Raw genomic sequence first — 20,560 nt, 5'->3', positions numbered from 1 at the left:
TCATGAGTAGGGAAGGAGATGCAGAGAAGGGAACATGCGGACAGGAAAGTACTTCACAATCTACCTTCCTCCGTGTTCCGTGCGGAGATCTGGTGACAAGCACACGGACCCCATTATAGTCTATGCACAGCGCTTGCAAATGCGTTTGGTATTCCGTTCAGGGGGCCCCCATGGGAATCCCTGAAGGGATTACCAAAAACGCAGATGTGAACGAGGGCTGACACATCTGTCAGGGAGGTAGTCAGGGGTCAATTCACTCCACTCACTCTATCTTGCACTCACCGTCACTCAGGCTGCAAATTAGCGTAAGTTACACTCCAACACACTCCGCCACCATCACCAATTGTATTCAGAATCATGATCAATAGGAATCTCAGACATACACTACTGCTCCCAGCAGTCAGACACCAAACGCACTTCATAAAGGTAATGGGTTCATAGAGCAACACAAAGTACCATTAAATTTAATAACCAAGGGGATATGAATAAAAGATGACAAAACAAGCAAAACAGTTTCTACAATAAAAAGAAACAAAATTGACCAACACTGCGCAACCATTTACTGCATTAGCATGTCATATAAGCGGCCGTTCATTGGTGGAAATTGGCTATTTTGGCCAGAACTTCTGGTCCTGACAGCCAACCCCAAACTTTAGCCAGCCAAAAATAATTTCTCTTGCTGGATGCATGACATCTACTTACCGCCAGGTGACAAGTGGGCGTGGTTTCTTGCTTCATACACATTTATAACATGTAATTTTCTGCAGTCTCGCTCTATAGGCAGGTTGGGGCCGCCAAACTCAAAGCCATATATTGGAAGGTGCAGAAAATTTCTCATCATTGTGCATATTTCCAAAAAATTGCTGCATATAATAGCAGCGCTGCTGCCGGCAAAACTGTGTTTAAAAATAGCACCCGTGATAAAATCCCCCTGATGGTCATTGATGAGACATGACAGGAGACCCCCCCCTCGGACGAGGAGCGGAACGGGCTACTATCAGTCGTGTCATGTGCTCATTCACCGCCAGCTGGTGCTCGGTGGGAATCTGTCAGCCATGCTGGTATCTGATGGATCACATATGTAAAGAGTATATACAAATATCCATAGTAATAATGGCAATATCTATAGCACCCAATATGTAAGGGGTTAATAGAGACTCAGCCTCCGGCCCCTCCTCTGCTCCCTCCTCTTGGCTATTACATGGTATAGCAGTGTTGTGCAGTGTTATGCAGTGTGAGCTGAAGCAGCCCAAGCAGTAAGGTAAGAGCACTATGTGCATGAGGATTCTGCCTATATAGGGGGTCACATACTTTCCTGCTGCACTGCAGCGTCTCTAGAGCCTGTCCTGGCCTTCCGGATTTATTTAACGCTCTCTCTTTATGCCAAGTGTTATTCTCACCTGACTGCATCAGAGGGTCGACCATAGAGCTGACACTTTGCTGCACCGCCTGCAGGGAGCGCTGTCACCACCAGTGGTAGATGTTGGAGGCTCAGTACTGCCTGGCAGGTGCAGCTCCTGCGTCACCTGCATCTTGTTTGTGAACTTACTGATAGTTTCTGCTGTGGGTTTGTAGCGGCTTTAGATGGGGGTACGTTTGTGGTGTCGTACAATATACCCCTAGAGGGGGACGTCCGCTATAGAAGACAGAGCAGCCTGTACGAGGTGTGATAATATGGTATTAATACATTCTATCACACGGCACTTTATATTGGCAGTATATACTGACACTACATTATATATAGGGCTATTTGTACCCTTCAAATTGTACAGCGCTGCAAAATATGTTGGTGCTATATAAATAAAATTTATTAATATGTTTTGAAAAGTCGGTCTGATCACAGGTGACCCCGTTTTCATGGTTGTTGAGGGTCCGAGCCCCATGTGAATGGAGCAGTAGTGTGCGTGCAGGACCACCACTCTATTCACCTCTATAGGACTGAATGTATTGGTGACCCCACATGACCACTATGGCTCTGTTCACACAGGTGACTTGGGGACCCCGTTCTGGTGATTGTTGGGGTCCTGGCGGTCCTACATCCCACCACTTCTCCTTCATACAGAGCGTATTACCCTGACACCGCACTCTATGTAGGTTATAACCACAGGTGACAGTAGGAGCAGCATGCGGTGCAGCGAATAATTGACACGCCATACTGATAAGTCTCCAGCTCGTGTTGCGTGTCTTATGACTGCGGTGACTCCGTGCGGGGTCAGTGTGTCACAGTAACCTTGTACTATGATCATGTTCAGCGCTGATAAGATATAGCAGCAGAGATAAGGAGCAGACTGTGCCCCCCCATTACTGTCACTATGGCCCCCTCAAATATAGCAGTAATGTACGTCACAATGGTGCAGAGGAGGGGCAGGAAACGCATGACAACCACTTCCTACCACAATTGTTACTACAGATTGTGGGTCACCCTGCCAGGAGATGGTAAAGCGGGAACAGGTGGCAGTATAAAGCATGGCCAGGGTGCCCACTGAGACTGGTATACAGTCACCTGTCAACGCATGGGGAGAATCTGACAACTTTCACTGTTTTCAAGACCTCTGCTTGTTGTCAGTGATACCTGACATAATTAGACAGTTGTATCCTCTGGTCTATATATATATATATATATATATATATATATATATGTGTATATATATGTGTATATATATGTGTATATCTCACATACCCCCCAGCCCAAGACAGTCACATGTGCATGACTGCGGGTGCCAACCTTACTTTAGAGTCACGATGAACCTTGCAGGATTAATTTTGTGAATCTTCTTAAAGTTCGCCTGCCAGGTTTGTCTCCAAAAGTGATATTATTATACCCAGGGGTCTCCTCGGACCCCGGAATATAATAAGCGGAGGGTCCAGAGGTGGTAAAATAATAAACCCTGATATTCGCCTGTCCCAGGCTCCCTCGCACCTTCCGATGCTCTTCGATCCTGCACTGACCTCCTGGGTGACATCATGGACCCCTGATTCCTGTGATCGGGCCCCTGTAGCCATGTGGAGCAGGTTGGCGTCATAAGACCCAGGAGTATAATAATGATTTGTGGGTGGCGAACCCCAAAATTCTTGGGTTCAGCTGAACCCAAGATTTTTAGAAGATTCGGAATGAACTCTGCTCATTACATTCGCTCATTCCTATTGCTGATACTCACAGAGCATTGTCTGGACTGGATGCAATTGTAACAAACCCTCCGCTGAGCGCAGGACTAGCTATGTCCAGGGATACTGCCTCTGGAATCTTTTTACTCACTGAGTAGAGATCTGGAAAATCTTTGGCCAGGAATATCAGCACTAAATAGAACTAAAGCCATAAGAGAATGTGTTAACCTGCTTGTTGACAGTTTCCATGTAGTAATGATAGATATTTTGTACATACATAGGAATATGACAGTCTCCTTTCACTACTATAGTGACCGTGTTAGTCAGAGTCCTGGCACGTGGCATGGACAAGGAGATTGTGCTGAGCTGTTATGTTCAGCGCTGCAGGGGAGGGGTACAAGCTGACCAACCCGAACCCACATCCCGAGAGTGACTGCCATACTGAGCCAGCACATAGCAGAGGTCATCTACTCCCCTGAGACTGTATCACACAGGATAGGATTAGATACATGGCCTAGCAGCACATAATGGGGGATGTCGTACCCTCTGCCTCATGTACCTCATTTCTCTTTCACCCACAGATGCCAGTTAAGGAGGGCCAGGTGTATGTGGTGACGGGGGGCTGCGGTTTCCTGGGGTCCCACCTAGTGCGGATGTTGGTGGAGCGCACCAGCGATGTGTCAGAGATAAGAGTATTCGATCTCCACCTGGACGAGACACTCAAGAAACTAAGTAATGGTAAGTTTGGGTAGAGACCTCTGGAAGGTTAAGATAAGATAAATCCTTTAATAGTCTCACCATGGGGAATGTCGGCATGTTACAGCAGAATGGATAATACAGTAATATATTACAAGAAAGATCACATACAAGCTTAGAATAGTAGATAGGGAAGATACTAGGAGCCGTAGCAACTGAAAAGAAAGACTTCAGGATCATTTAGTTCTCTGTGCGGAGTGATCTTCGTTTAGTCTGATATTAATTATACAGCCTGACCGCGGTTGGGAGGAAGGATCTCAGATAGCGCTCCTTCTCACACTTGGGGTGAATCAGACGGTCACTGACAGTACTGCCCAGTATTGTTACAGTCTCATACATGGGGTGGGAGTTGTTCTTCAGCATGGAGGTCACCACGGACAGTATCCTTCTGTCACCCACCACCTGTACTGGGTCTAGGGGGCTCCCCAGGACAGAGATGGCCATTCTAACCAGAATCTTAAGTGTATTTCTGTCCATGGCTGGTATGCTACTCCCCCAGCAGGCCACTCCGAAGAATATGGCTGAGTTGAAAAAGGCCTTAAGAAGTGGCCCCTGGACTCCGAATGCCCTCAGCCTCTTGAGCAGGTAACCCAGGGGTAGGGAACCTTCAGCTCTCCAGCTGTTGTGAAACTACAATTCCCAGCATGGTCCATTCACTTCCATGGGCGTTCCAAGTACAGCAGAGCAAGTATGCATGCTGGGAGTTGTAGTTTTGCAACAGCTGGAGAGCCGTACGTTCCCTACCTCTGAGGTAATCCCTAGTTGTCAGGTTTAGGGTCACCTAATTCTGACCACAGCAGGGTGTGAGCTTATAGACTAACATAATGTAAACTGGGGATCTGTATAGTGATGTCATCAGGCTCCACCCAGGAGCACAGAAATCCCACCCCTGCTTATCAGTAGATATCTAACATATGCTTGTTCTTTATGATTGAGCAGTACCTGGAGCTGCCTATAGGTGGTGCTGTGTGTGTGTGTGGTGGGATCTATAAAAAATCTTCTGATCCCAAATGAACTCAGCTATTGCTAAAATTCTATTATATAAGGTTAATATACAAATCGGTGATTTTATAAATTTTCCAAGTTTCAGTGATCTCGCTTTTTTTTTTTTTGTCAATCCCGTATCCTCCATTACAGCATACTCCAGTCACATCCAGAGCAGCATTCACAATTTTGCTTTTCTACACCTTGCATCTAAGTTTAGATCACAGTGTATTGCAATGAATGATAACAGGCAAGCAGAGAATTGTGGCCGCAGCTCTGTGTGTGACTGGAGTATATTATGTAATTACGGATCTGTACAAGATAAAACAAGGCTGTGTCTCGTATGTAGTCTGACACTGCAGCAGTGGATTAATGTGAAGTATCTGGGTTGGTAGCTTTACAACTAGCATATCATTAGGGGGAGTTATACCGCAGCTGATTATACCCAGGGAGGCCCACGATACCACGCTTGCCATCGCCCTCCGCTGGTATAATGAGCTTTAATAATACCTTCCAGCTGACCTCTAATCCCAAATCCACCTGAGCAGAGACGTAATAACCTCTCACATGTGATGGTGGCATTTAGCACATGTGAACGCACTGAAAGAGATACAGGCTAAAGTTCAGCTGATGTGATGCTCTGCAGGGATACAATACTCTGCACTGTGTATAATTATTACTAGGGGAAGTGGCCGAGAGGGAACTGCGGTTGAGGTGAAATTCTGCTTTTGACAAATAGATCTCAATAAGGTTTCACTTCTACTTGGGTCAAGGATGAGAAACTGAACGTTACGTTATATAAAACATAATGCACTGTCTAATAGGGTTTTATGGTGGGGACCCTGCACTGTGTAATAGGGTATTATGGTGGGGACCCTGCACTGTGTAATAGGGTATTATGGTGGGGACCCTGCACTGTGTAATGGGGCACTATAGCGGTGACTCTGCACTGTGTAATAGGGTTTTATGGTGGGGACCCTGCACTGTGTAATAGGGTATTATGGTGGGGACCCTGCACTGTGTAATAGGGTATTATGGTGGGGACCCTGCACTGTGTAATAGTGTATTATGGTGGGGACCCTGCACTGTGTAATAGTGTATTATGGTGGGGACCCTGCACTGTGTAATAGTGTATTATGGTGGGGACCCTGCACTGTCTAATAGGGTGTTATGGTGGGGACCCTGCACTGTCTAATAGGGTGTTATGGTGGGGACCCTGCACTGTCTAATAGGGTATTATGGTGGGGACCCTGCACTGTCTAATAGGGTATTATGGTGGGGACCCTGCACTGTCTAATAGGGTATTATGGTGGGGACCCTGCACTGTCTAATAGGGTATTATGGTGGGGACCCTGCACTGTCTAATAGGGTATTATGGTGGGGACCCTGCACTGTCTAATAGGGTATTATGGTGGGGACCCTGCACTGTCTAATAGGGTATTATGGTGGGGACCCTGCACTGTCTAATAGGGTATTATGGTGGGGACCCTGCACTGTCTAATAGGGTATTATGGTGGGGACCCTGCACTGTCTAATAGGGTATTATGGTGGGGACCCTGCACTGTGTAATGGGGCACTATAGCGGTGACTCTGCACTGTGTAATAGGGTTTTATGGTGGGGACCCTGCACTGTGTAATAGGGTATTATGGTAGGGACCCTGCACTGTGTAATAGGGTATTATGGCGGGGACCCTGCACTGTGTGGTGAATGCTGGTGTTGGTGGGGAAAGTGGGGAGGGGGATAATACTGCTTTCAATGTAGTGGTGGTGGGAAGGAGGAGATTACTGTTTTGGGGTGAAAGGTTTCAGTAGGAAAATGCTACTGATAGGGGTGTAATAGGGCAAAACTGGTGTTGGTGGGAAGAGGGATAATACTGTCAAAGTGGTTGGGGAGAGTCACAATGCTGTTGTGGTATTTTGGGGAGGTACTTTGTCCTGGACTGTGTTATTTGGCGCTGCTAGGAATAACATGAGTGCTGTGTCTTAGTATGTGTTTGCTGGTGTGGCCTGGTCCAGGTGCTTGTGTACAGGTAGCGGATAGCCGCCCCTGACTATATCACCGGTGTTAGGGAGCCTTCACACGGAGTTTACACTCTGCTCATTCTGAACGTAAACTTGTTCAGAGTGAGCGGCGTAAAAAACCAGATCCCGTTGACTTCAATGGATGCCGGCATACGCGCGCTACTCATTGAAATCAATGGGAGGCTTTTTTACCTATTGCTTTCAATGTGATATGTGCATATACCGGCACCCATTGAGGTCAATGGGATCTGTTTTTTACGCCACTCACTCTGAACGAGTTTACGTTCAGAATGAGTGGAGCATAAACTCCGTGTACTAGGCATCACTTTCACTTTCTCAGGTTTTAGGCATGCTCTGTACAGGCTAACTTTGGTCGTCACAGTATGTAAGCGCTGCCCCCCCCCCGTGATGAATCACAGACGTGTGTTTGTTAATATTATAATAGGAAGTTCTTGTCTCCTTTTGGTTTCCTGATTCCTTCACCTTTTGTATCATCTTCCTTCCTTTTTTTTTTTCTAAACGGGAAATGATGATAAAATCAAATATTTTCCAGAATGTAGAGAAACACAAGAGATTCCCAACACAGTGTAGGATCATCGCTATAATATCCTTTAACACAGTGTAGGGTCACCACTATAGAGCCCCATTACACAGTGCAGGGTCACCGCTATAGTACTCTATTACACAGTGCAGGGTCACCACTATAGAGCCCCATTACACAGTGCAGGGTCACCGCTATAGTACTCTATTACACAGTGCAAGGTCACAGCTATAGCGCCCTATTACACGGTGAGGTCACCGCTAAAGCGCCCTATTACACAGTTCAGGGTCTCCATTATAGTACCCTATTACTTAGAGCAGGGTTACCACTATAGTACCCTATTACACAGTGCAGGGTCACCACTATAGAGCCCTATTACACAGTGCAGAGTCACCGCTAAAGCTCCCTATTACACAGTGCAGAGTCACCGCTATAGTGCCCTATTACACCGTGCAAAGTAATCACCATAATACCCGATTACATATTGAAGGGTTACCACTATAGTGTGCTGTTAGACAGTGCAGTATCTCACAACAGTCTCATGCAAAGAAGCAGGATCGGTTGTTCTGATACCCAAAGCCCCCATATAACCATAAGTTCTCTATAATATTTCAGCCATGTTACTGCCCTTCTCATGTTTTAGTTCCCATATAATGTTATTCCCAATCACTTTGCTGTTTGGGGTTTAATGTTTGATCACATATAGAGCATGGCCCAGGAAGATTAGGGTCCTGCTTTATGAGCCATGCAAGTCCTAAGCAGGAATTATGATTGGAGACAACCCTAACCGTCTGCCAGGGACTTGTCCAATTATTATGATAAGAAATGACATATGATTACGTCCTGGCAGTGCATAGTGGGCGGAAAGCGAAACGTCATCGGTGCAGAAATCAGCAAATGCCTAGCCAAGAAAAATATATAACACCAAATGTGGTGCCCCGTCTTCCCTCCGGAGCCAACAAAAACTACAAAACTATCCAGGCTCTGAAGCAATCAGGAGAAATTTGATCAAGATCTTTATGACTCCTCTCTTCATCTTCTATATACCCATAGATTGTAAGCTCTTGTGACCAGGGCCCACAATCCTCTTGTGTTCTCCTATGTTCTCATAGAGTGGTCCTGAATTTCCCGATAGGACAATGTTCGTGTAGTGGGATTGTCTTTACAGGTCGGACATTGGTAAAGATGTGCTGACTTGGTTGGGCTGTTGATGGGTTTATCATATGTCATATCACGGGTATCTGATACAAAGGTGCGGCAGACTGATGTAACTCACATTAATTTCACATTATGTCATGAGCATTAAAATTGATCTGTCGATCGAATTTCAGGCTGGGATATCGTGTAACACCGCAGTGTCCTGGCACTGACGCCATGTACAGAATTAGAGCGTTATGCAAGTTATGGTAAATAATCCCAGTAAATAGGAGATCTCGTGTCATCGCCTCCAGTTTACCTGGTAATGCTTCAGATTAGTCCTGGGAAAGATTTCTAGTGAACTGTCCCAAATAGGTCCAAACTTTCTCAAATTTTTTCAGAAAATTTGGGTTGTCCATTCTCAAAATGGTGAGCCAGGGGACGAGACTTAAATATCCCTATTTGTTCCATGGCACATCCCTGTGTGAGACGTAGACATGAAGCGTACAGTCATGACCCTATTTTGTGACTGCAAGCCCAGAGAACATTTGACCGGGCCTTGGAGGTTTGTCCACTCCCCCGCGTCATCCCATTTTACAGCCGTCTCCAGGACATCTCAGGAGAGTCTGATTTAAAGGGGATGTTTGGTCCATGCTGTTCATCATCACATCACCTCTGCAGCCAATCGGTGGACTTAGTAGTCACCGCTGAGTCCACTGATTGGCCGCCAAGGCCACGTGATAACGAACGGAATCTCGAAATCTCATCACTTGGGGTTCTTTACGATGTACACTGTGTCTTTAAGGACTTTGTAAATAAAGTTCATTGAGGGGCCTGATAGCAACCTATAAAAATGTAACTTTTATTTGCAAACAAATGAAAGTTAGAATCTGATTGGTCGCTATGAACTATTCCAGGCGTGCACATGCTGTGTGGTCTTCAATAAACTTTATTTATAGAATGTCGATGTTGAAATTTGGTCATGCTAACGGTTAAATAAACGAATATACTGACATTGTGGATGACGCTACTCGCCCTGGGCAGATATATTTATTTTCTCTTGTCAGTGAACACTCGGCTCTGATGTGACGGCAAAGGACAAAGAGTCCCTGTGTTTACACGAGGGGGAGGGTAGATTTAGCTGTGTATTCAGGTTTTATACTGTACCCATGCCAGGGCTTTTATACGGGACAGTTATTGAGAACTCCAGTACCTAGGAATGAGTCTACATATTGGTGATCAATGAGGCTCCATGGTCATATATCAGTAGGACATCACCTTGTGTGAATATGAAGCCAAGGACAAGGAGGAGAGCAGTGTTGGACTGGGCCCCTGGGTACCAGAGTATCCTCCGGAGGGCCCAGGATCTAATACAATAATGGTCTAGCAGAAGAATCCCACATTTGAGGGGTACTAGGGTCTATCCACTATGGGTTATTGGAGGATGGGCCCCAGAATAATTTTATCTGGTGGGTACCAGGAACCTCCATCCAACACCAGAGCTTTGTGTCTGACACCATGGATTTCTTAACAATACATCTGGCCTACTCGGAAGTTCCCTGGTTTCACATGCGAAGAGATGTGCGGGAAGAAGGAACAAGGAACAGGAGGAAAGGAACAATGGCACTGCACAAGACAGTAACAGGGAACTATAGAATATCCCCTGCATAAATCCTCTAACCCAAATAAAACAATGAACAAGAGCCCACCACCCCACACTATGTAATGATCCAGTGACCTTCCTAACCCTTATTGTGCAATCGCATCCAGAGCTGCGTTCACAATTCTGCTGACAGTCCTAACCCTTGACCCATCCAGTAGCGTCCCACAGTCTACAAAGTAATTGCAAACATAAATAAGCAGAGAGAAGATAGACAGGGTAGAATGCTACTTTGGATGTGAGTGGAGTATAAGACAGATGATGGCGAAAGAACCAATAATAATGTAGCAGACGACCTATAAATACTCCTCAGATCATCGAACCGGACACCTTCTACATAAAAGAGAACCTACAAAGCAAAAAAGTCTACTTTGGCTGTGTTCACATCTGTGTCTGAGGGTTTGTTGCAGAAAGGGTTGAGCGATCGGGATTGGAAAAGATCGGATTCTGATGGGTGATCGAGTAAATGTCACGATCGCGATTCCGATCCGGATCTTTTCCGGCGGGATCGAGGTCGGAGGTTATCTCAAGATTGGCTCGACCCTATTCATAGATATATCGTTAATAGGGTTGAGCGATCGGGAAAGATCGGATCCCGATAGGTGATTGAGCAAATTTCACAATCGGCTGGAAAATGATTGAAAATCGGATATGAAAAACAATCCTGAAATCTCAAGATCGGCTCAACCCTAGTTACAGAGTGTCAAAAATCAGCAAAAAAACTCCTTCATGCACCATGTTTTGTCCATCCAAATGATGGTCATCCTAATGGATGCCCTTTAGACATGTTGTAGAAACAGAAATGTAGACTCCCTTCTAACTGCGTGGTATTACACAACATATACAGTGTGAATACATGCCAACAATACACAGCCCCATACTGTTCTAGTACACAATCTCCAAAAAGTTGACGAGCCTGTTACAAAAGCTCACCAAAGGCGATTACATGTTATCGGGATTATTTATGATAAAAACTATCAGATGACTTCCACGTGTTTGGCTTGTTTTCATGGTCGCTGCCCAATATAACAATCTCCCCGTATAGGTTATGTAATATGTCGCTGTTACACGGGTGTTCACGCTTTCGTTTCTAAAATATGTTGGACTCAAGATAGTAATTAAAGGAAGTGATCTGGTATCTCCGCTCCCCACCCTGACGCCTCAGCCAAAAAATCTCTGAAAATGCGCATTTCCCTCTAAATGTAGGAAACATTTCTAATGGACATTAAATGGGTGTTCCCATCTCATAGTTATCTGCTATGTCAACTTGCACCTGCATTGAGGACGATCCCCGGGGCCCACATTTCCTAATAAGTGAAGTCGCTGCCGCTATGTGTACGCCTCTCCATTCTCTTCTGTGTAAATTAGGGAAGCTGCCAAGTAATCGCCCTATTTTTTTCTGAAACTTCCATAGAAGTAAATGGAGAGAGCTGTGCACGTGCTGTAGTAACCTCATCAGATTTGGGCGACCCCCATTCTCCTATGGATAAATGTCAGAGATGGGAATATATCTTCTATATCCTCCAAAGTGGTAGTCATTAACTGCATACATAAATCTGGAGTTCCCCTTTAAAATTATTATGGGCAACCATCTTTCCTAAACTTCTCTGCACTGTTAACAGCGCTTAGTGATATGCTTTACAGCACCGAGATGACCATAGGCAGCAATAGTCTGGATTTTCTAGATTTGGTCTGTGCAGGGAGGAGATAAACTATGACATCATCTATTGTCAGTAGTGATGTAATGATGGGTCAGTAGTGTTACGTATAGAAGAGTTAGCGTTTACTATAACTTGATAGGATTGAGGTGATGGCTCCAAAGAAAACACCTACAAAATTGTCTAGTGTATATTAAGGGTAGTGGTCAGAGTGAAAATTGAAGGATGTACTTTGTTTATTTGTAGTAAATTGGTTTATAGAATTATTATTTTTTTGTGTGATTCCTCTTTAAGTTGTGTTGTGAGCCTCCAGGAATACAACCATTGTCTTTATTCTCCCATAGATCGTGTAAAGGTCAGTCTGATCCAGGGGGATATTTCGTCTCTGGAGGATGTCCGCGGCGCCCTCGCTGGTAGTCACCTGGTCATACACACGGCCAGCCTGGTGGACGTCTGGGGTCGTGTCCCGGCCAGTAAGGTCACAAAGGTCAATGTAACAGGTAAGAAATAATAGTGAAGAACGTGATGTCTTGCCATGACCGGCTCTATTGTAAACTTACTCAGCTTGTGGAATGTCTTATTTCTGGAGCCAAGAAATTATTTCTCAACCACAAGATGTTACTGCTGGAAGAAAAAAGTGAATTCCCTGCCAGTCTCCACAGGGCAAATAAAGACCACCTAAAAATACAACCATATGAGGAAGAGCTGGGGGTAGGTATATAGCACAACGACAGCCGGGGGTGACCTGAGTGTCATGTAGTGGAATATATCACAAGGGGAAAGTCAGTATAAACTACGCACGAAAACCTGGAAAAAATGTGACCGGAAACACAGAGCTCCAAATAGACACTAAATATATCAGTGTGACGTGATGTCTGACCAACGGCCAATCTCTCAAACTTCATGACCCAGCCACAAGCCTGATCCTAATGTATAAACCTTCCCCGGACTGTTATACTGATGGAAAAGCATTCCCCATCCGAGGAAGATTATCCACTTAGAGAAATCCAAATGGCATCTACCCCGGGCGGGACCTCCATAGCTCTGGTTACTACCAGTAATACTAATGATTTCCCTGAGCGATGTCTGTGGGAGGAAAAAAAATATTTACTTTACTGTATCGTCTTCTCCATGAGGCAAGTGGTTCAGGAAGAGGAACTCCCAAATATAACTGCACAGGAAGAGTTGAACAGATATAATACTAAATATAACTACTGCCCCTATGTACAAGAATATAACCACTATAATACTGCTCGTATGCACAAGAATATAACCACTATAATACTGCCCCTATGTACAAGAATATAACTACTATAATACTGTTCCTATGTACACAAATATAACTACTATAATACTGCTCCTATGTACAAGAATATAACTACTATAATACTGCCCCTATGTACAAGAATATAATTACTATAATACTGCTCCTATGTACAAGAATATAACTACTATAATACTGCTCCTATGTACAAGAATATAACTACTATAATACTGCCCCCTATGTACAAGAATATATCTACTATAATACTAATCCTATGTACAAGAATATAACTACTATAATACTACCTCCTATGTACAAGAATATAACTACTATAATACTACCTCCTATGTGCAAGAATATAACTACTATAATACTGCTCCTATGTATAAGAATATAATTACTATAATACTGCTCCTATGTACAAGAATATAACTACTATAATACTGCTCCTATGTACAAGAATATAACTACTATAATACTGCTCCTATGTACAAGAATATAACTACTATAATACTGCTCCTATGTACAAGAATATAACTACTATAATGCTGCTCCTATGTATAAGAATATATCTACTATAATACTGCTCCTATGTACAAGAATATAACTACTATAATACTGCTCCTATGTACAAGAATATAACTACTATAATACTGCTCCTATGTACAAGAATATAACTACTATAATGCTGCTCCTATGTATAAGAATATAACTACTATAATGCTGCTCCTATGTACAAGAATATAACTACTATAATGCTGCTCCTATGTATAAGAATATATCTACTATAATACTGCTCCTATGTACAAGAATATAACTACTATAATACTGCTCCTATGTACAAGAATATAACTACTATAATACTGCTCCTATGTACAAGAATATAACTACTATAATGCTGCTCCTATGTATAAGAATATAACTACTATAATGCTGCTCCTATGTACAAGAATATAACTACTATAATGCTGCTCCTATGTACAAGAATATAACTACTATAATACTACTCCTATGTACAAGAATACTGCTCCTATGTATAAGAATATAACTACTATAATACTGCTCCTATGTACAAGAATATAACTACTATAATACTGCTCCTATGTACAAGAATATAACTACTATAATGCTGCTCCTATGTATAAGAATATAACTACTATAATGCTGCTCCTATGTACAAGAATATAACTACTATAATGCCGCTCCTATGTACAAGAATATAACTACTATAATACTACTCCTATGTACAAGAATATAACTACTATAATACTGCCCCTATGTACAAGAATATAACTACTATAATACTGTCTCCTATGTACAAGAATATAACTACTATAATACTGCTCCTATATACAAGAATATAACTACTATAATACTGCCCCTATGTACAAGAATATAACTACTATAATACTATCCCTATGTACAAGAATATAACTACTATAATACTGCTCCATTGTACAAAAATAGAACTACTATACAACCAGGACCCCATATATTTGTAGACTGATTGTTGCTCATGTATCTGCAGGGACGGAGAATGTACTGACTGTATGTGTGGAGGAGGGAATCCAGTACCTGGTCTACACCAGCAGCATGGAGGTGGTGGGGCCCAATATACGCGGGGATCCATTCTACAGGTAATATATATTCGGTAAAGGGTCACTACACCCCCAGCCTGTCTTACGCTGACTGTAGTGTTTGTAATTATTACTTCTTGTCCAATATCTCCAGTGCTATATATCCGCACCCCGTTTAACACCTCTGCACTGAGTACAGGAGAAGCTTTCATAAATCCCTTTAAAATCTTTATACCACAGGGGTAATGAAGACACAGAATATAACATCTTCCACAACCAAGTGTACCCGCAGAGCAAGGCCAAAGCTGAAAAGATGGTGCTGGAGGCTAACGGAAAGAAGGTAATACCAAAAGTGTCCTGTAGGGGGCAGTACAGTACACATTGTTTATGATGTCATTGTTTATGAGTGAGATGATCATTTGTGTTGTGCAGATAAAGGGCGGGAAGACGCTTTACACCTGTTCGCTGCGTCCCACAGGGATCTACGGGGAAGGACATGAGCTGATGCGGCAGTTTTATCAGCAGGGGCTGAGGACGGGTCGCCGGATGTTCAGAGCCATTGCTCCAGCCACAGAACATGGCAGGGTTTATGTTGGTAAGAAAATAAGCCTACTCCTACAAGTTGACTTTAACTCCCTTTTACTGATCCTGAGTTACATCATGTGCTGTGGTTTAGTCATAATCAAAGCTGTAGTCACACTTCTCACTGCTGCCTCCTGGTGGCTCCATTGGCTTGATCTCTCTCATACCTGTTGTCCTTCTCTATCCCCTCAGGTAATGTGGCCTGGATGCATCTCCTTGCGGCCCGCAAGCTGCAGGACTGTCCTTCTGTCTTGGGTGGGCAGGTGTACTTCTGCTACGACCATTCTCCATATAAGAGCTATGAGGATTTTAATATGGAGTTCCTGTCTGCCTGTGGGTTTCGGATGATCGGCTCACGCCCACTGGTGCCTTACTTCATTCTTTACTTAGTGGCGCTCTTTAATACACTTCTACAATGGCTTCTACACCCGTTCTGCACCTACGCCCCTATACTCAACCCATACACCCTGGCCATAGGCAGCACCACATTCACCGTGCAGACGGACAAGGCGGAGAGACACTTCGGTTACAAGCCGCTCTTCAGCTGGGAGGAGAGCAAGCGGCGGACGGTCAACTGGGTGAGGAGCTTTGAGGAGGAGGAGAAGAGCCGATGACGGGAACCGTAACGGGATATCACCGCTCACCCTCACAGACCAATCATCTCAACAGGTTACGGTCCGTAGACATTTTAAGGACACAATCTGCCCTTCTAGATGTGACATATCTCATTGGGCAGACACATCTGATCACGGCAGTAATAGATTACACAACACCGGATGGTGACAACTATTCTAGGGAGGGATTGTCATCGCTCCACCCTTAAGCAATACTAGTGATGGGTGAACTTATGAGATTAGTTTCGCAAATATCAGACTGAAATCCAAGTAAAATTGATTATTATAGTCTGGGTTCTCCTCCGGCCCCCGAGTATAATATTCGGGGGCCGGCTTTCCTTTTCTGTAGTATCCTCTGCTGTTCTTCTTCCTACCAATCCCTGGTATTCTCTGGCTGTCTATGATTGGGTCTCAGCTGTCACATAGGGGGCGCTGATGTCATTGACCCACAGGCCCAATCACAGCTCTCAGTGGTGACCTGGGGACCAGGAAACATGACAGGGAAGACCAGAACTCCGGACGAGGCCACATAAAGTGGTTTTTAATTTTACACCCCTTCTCTGGCCTCCAAAGACCCTAGAGTATAATAATCAACTATTGCGAGTTCTTCCAAGACTATCAGTTGGTTACGAGCTGCTTCACTTATCTTTATCACATACCTAAAGTGCAATAATCTTGTTCAACATTGGTCACACCGTCATGTCGCATCTACAGAGGAGGCATGGAGCTCACCAAGCATTTCATATTGGGCTCCGAACGTTATTTTAAGTTGGATAATCCTGTAATTTAGCCTAATTGATTCTTGAGGTACAGACCACAAACCACAGGAACCTCAGGAGCTAAAGGGAAAAGTGATTTATTATAAGATTGAAATCCTCCCAGGCACAAGGTCTTGTTCAGATCCTAAATCATTTATAAGAATAGGTTGCAATACCACTCATGACCTATTGGTGGAGTTCTGCTTTACTTTCCTACAGCACACCCTAGAGGCAGGAATCGGTTCTGTAAAAGCAGAATCGGCAGATTTACTTTTCCATATGTACCAAAATTCTGGTGACAAAAAGAAAAATGGCGTCATAGACATTTATTATCTGTATTAGATCAGTTTTGCACCTTGTTATACAATAGGGAAGTGGGTGTGACGAATTTATCATTGCCAAGTCTATTAGCTAGACTCAGCACTATGATAGATTCAATTTTAGGATTAGTAACTCTGCCCTGACATGTCTAGAAATAGTAGAAGCAATATTCAGCAAAGTCTGGACAACAGCCTATAATAAGTTTGTATTCATCTGTATATCGTATATTTTTGTCTTCTATATTAGTCATTCAGGTCTAGATATAGACAGTTTAGCGGAGTGCGGTTTATTATATAGCTGTTATTGTGACCAATATTATCGGGGTCACCGGATACTTCTAATATGTAGATCTATAGTAACCAGCAGGGAACGTCTCACTTACATAATGGCTTTAACGTGGGCAGAACTGGCGAGTCTGAAGGGACTTTGTCCATGTACAAAGAGAGTCACTCCATGGAGTCCTCGAATCTTCTGTAATGACTCTGACTAGGATGACGCAATCTGAATGAAACGTGCCATGTGCTCCTGGACGGCGGCGATAGCGCAATTTTTCCAGCTATTGTTGACATGTTGATCGGCATCTCAGGGGTTTTGGAGACCACTTGGGAGGATGTTACGCATCGTTGATGGTGTCCTACGACTTTTTTGGACGGCCTCCGTCATGAGAAGGGATTTCATGATCCCATTGTTTCCAGTTTTTATACAATCTTCCGAGTACCACTCTTTGAGGGTACGTCACAAACACTACCTGACATCACTTAAACAAATCGGTGACCAAATAGGTTGACACCATGAAGACGCACTACTCGATATTGTACACCAACATCCCGATGAGAAGTTGAATGACTGAAGAGGGCATGGGCACGTATTTGGAAGTCACAGAGGTTTAACGTTGTAATGGCTTTACGGCAGCTACCTGATCTCTCCATGGGGGCATCCCAGCTTTTCCAAAGTTGCATATACTGATCAGCACATTGCATGTTCTATTTAGATTGCTTTGTTCTAGCGACCGTTATTACAGAATATTCGGGGCCTTTTTGGAGTGAATCTCCCGGTATAATGTGGACATAATGGGCGAGCCAGTCAGGATCTTGTCCATGTATACAGAAGCTGGGCACCAAAGTAAAGTTTTGTCTTTGTCTTAGTGGGTCAACGCTCAATCTCAGCAAGTCTCCCACCCATAATAAGCTATGACCAAGAATGGTCTGTCCAGAGCGCTTAACGTCTTAGGCCCGGTTCTCATCTGTGGGTTTCAGGGCAGGACTCCCCGAACAGAAACCTAGTCCTCTTAAAAAAGACTATATAGACTATAATGGGTTCCGTGTGGTTTCCGCACGAAAAATGCAGAAAGAATTCAATTTTCATGCAGATAGGGGAACGGAATGGCCTGAATGCAGATGTGAACTGGGCCTTACTGGATTGGGACTGGATGAGATAGAGGCAAGAATAAGAGATGTTGACCAAATATGGGAATAAAGAGGTACAAAAGACGGAGTGGGCACAAAACGCGTTGAGGAGCATCTTAACGGATGGATTAGGAAAGTGAATAGGCCCGAGAACTCGTGAAGATTTGGAGCTCTGTATCAGAAATGCAAAGCTCCGACCGTAAGGCTGTATTACTCAGTACGTGTTGGTGTTAAATTGTGGATATTTACTTTAAAGCGGCTGTACCAAGATCTGAAGTTATTCCGTATCAATAGGAGAGGGGTTAACTTCATGATCGGTAGAGGTCCGACCACCGATCCTCAAAATGGGGCCTGGTTCACCTGCCCTGATGGAGTGACAGTCAAGTGCGAGGTAGGTACAGTGCTCGGCTATAGGAGTGAGCAGCATATAGAGAATGAATGAAGCGGTAAAGCATGCGCTGTCTCTAGCTCCATCAAGACAGGAGAACCGGAGCCCCATTCTCAGGATCCACAAATCATGAAGTTATTGCCTATCCTAATGTCGTATCTTACTAAAGGATTCTGAAGGACAAAGAAGATATGAGATCCTAATAGGGACTCGCAGGTAAAACCTTTCTTTCATAAGGGACCACAGGAGGAGGAGGAGGATGAACGTGTTTACATCTGTACATTTACAGTTAATATCAAATGCAATACAAGTGCAATAATTTATATTAATTTATTTGTATCAATGATAGTAATTTAATAAATTATACCAATTGCAGTATGTTGTGGTGTTTGTGCGTCAATTTATGGGAACCTGAATTGTAATCATCTAAGGTGACAATGGTGAGAGAGCTCGATCAGAGACTGGGCGGCCATATTACTTTACAATGGTTTACACTGAATGATGGCGCCTTCTTGTGGTCATTTTGTAAACTACCGCTTCTGTCAAAACTCTAAATATCAACACTAAAGGTCATCGACTATGTTGCACATCACTTCCAACTCCTACAAAGAAGCAATAACTACAACCCCTGGTAAAAACTATGGATTCCCCTCATCATGTAGAGGACAGTCTCCGATCTACAGTCTAGAAAATGTACAATTCAGATATAACCCACAGCAATGTGTGTAAAACAGAAGAACATACTGGTCAGGGAACACCTCCAATGTGTAAATGATTGTAACGAATTATTAGAGACTCCTCCATACAATATGCCACTTATCTTCATTCCTCAGTTTGGCCCAGGAGAACTTTATCTCACTAATAAGAAGGCCATGTCCGTGTAGGGAGGCTTTTTAACCATGCACGCTCTCCCAAACATTTTGGAAAAGATATGCAAATACGTTTTCCGTGATAAATGAAAGAAATCTGTTCCCCTAGTGACATCTATAGGAAGGCAGCTCCTTACAAGTCATACTCAACTTTCAAGAAGCCTCAAGACATTGAATATAAACCAAAGCAGAAAATCTTTTAGGAAAAGGTACCTATCTGAAGATGGCTGTATAGGGATTCCTGCCATGAATTTTCAGATTGCGTTTTAGGCAGTTTGACTCCATGTCATTGAGATGACATGAATTTCCTTGCTACCCAAGATACCTGGTTACCTCTGCCTGCACTACTATTTGGGTAAGGATTAGTGTGCTCACCTGCTAAGCTTCCTTCTGCCAATCCCTGTCTGCCTATGTCTGTTTCACTAACCATGTCCTCCGAGCAATGCTTCCGTTTTCTGTTCCATTATCTGCTATTTGGATGCAAATTGTCCTTCTGTCTGACCAAAGTTGTAATTTCTGTATTCTTGCATCTATCTGCCAAAAATGATGCAGGAAATATAGCCTAAATTATGTGAATAAAAACTGAGAATTAGTCTCCAGGTATTTCTGAGCCCAGTGCAAATGCTTCTCTTTGTAAACTTTGGTTAGAGGTAGCCAAGCTACTGGTCTATGCACAACTGACCACTTCTGGAGGTGTATGGTCCTCCATTCAAAGATTGGTGACACCAGCATCTTCACATACAGTGGCCTGAAAAAGTTTGGGCACCCCTGTTGAAAATTACTGTGAACAGTTAAGTTGAAATGATCTCTAAAAAGAATAAAGACACATTCCCGTTTGTATTTTAAGCAAAAACTATTTTTATTTCCATATTTTACATTTTCAAACTAACAAAAAAAGGAAAAGGGCTTGAAGCAAAA

The 20,560-nt window shown here is 43.5% G+C and overlaps 1 protein-coding gene across 2 annotated transcripts; it reads left to right on the top strand.

Annotated features, from left to right (window-relative positions):
• The first annotated feature begins 1,219 nt into the window (after positions 1 to 1,219).
• On the top strand, positions 1,220 to 19,118 carry HSD3B7 (hydroxy-delta-5-steroid dehydrogenase, 3 beta- and steroid delta-isomerase 7). Of its 2 annotated transcripts, XM_075286107.1 has the most exons (7): positions 1,220 to 1,261; positions 3,687 to 3,843; positions 12,208 to 12,363; positions 14,656 to 14,764; positions 14,945 to 15,044; positions 15,137 to 15,299; positions 15,479 to 19,118. In XM_075286107.1, exons 2-7 carry the CDS (start codon positions 3,687 to 3,689, stop codon positions 15,898 to 15,900), a joined length of 1,107 nt encoding a protein of 368 aa, XP_075142208.1. In that variant the 5' UTR covers positions 1,220 to 1,261; the 3' UTR covers positions 15,901 to 19,118. The 2 variants fall into 2 exon arrangements, with proteins under 2 accessions (XP_075142208.1, XP_075142207.1); XM_075286106.1 differs by lacking the exon at positions 1,220 to 1,261 and having other exon boundaries at positions 3,582 to 3,843.
• Positions 19,119 to 20,560: the final 1,442 nt, after the last annotated feature.

Source organism: Leptodactylus fuscus, chromosome 8, assembly GCF_031893055.1.
Source record: "Leptodactylus fuscus isolate aLepFus1 chromosome 8, aLepFus1.hap2, whole genome shotgun sequence".
NCBI lineage: Eukaryota > Metazoa > Chordata > Amphibia > Anura > Leptodactylidae > Leptodactylus > Leptodactylus fuscus.
Note: the sequence above shows the minus strand (reverse complement) of the source record. Positions and strands in the feature narration are given on the sequence as shown.

Excerpts from the sequence above, each read along its gene's own strand:
- HSD3B7 (XM_075286106.1), top strand. The coding sequence starts at position 3,633 with ATGGGGGATGTCGTACCCTCTGCCTCATGTACCTCATTTCTCTTTCAC. Across the intron at positions 3,844-12,207 it reads ACTCAAGAAACTAAGTAATG|ATCGTGTAAAGGTCAGTCTG; the intron begins GTAAGTTTGGGT and ends ATTCTCCCATAG. Across the intron at positions 15,300-15,478 it reads ACATGGCAGGGTTTATGTTG|GTAATGTGGCCTGGATGCAT; the intron begins GTAAGAAAATAA and ends CTATCCCCTCAG.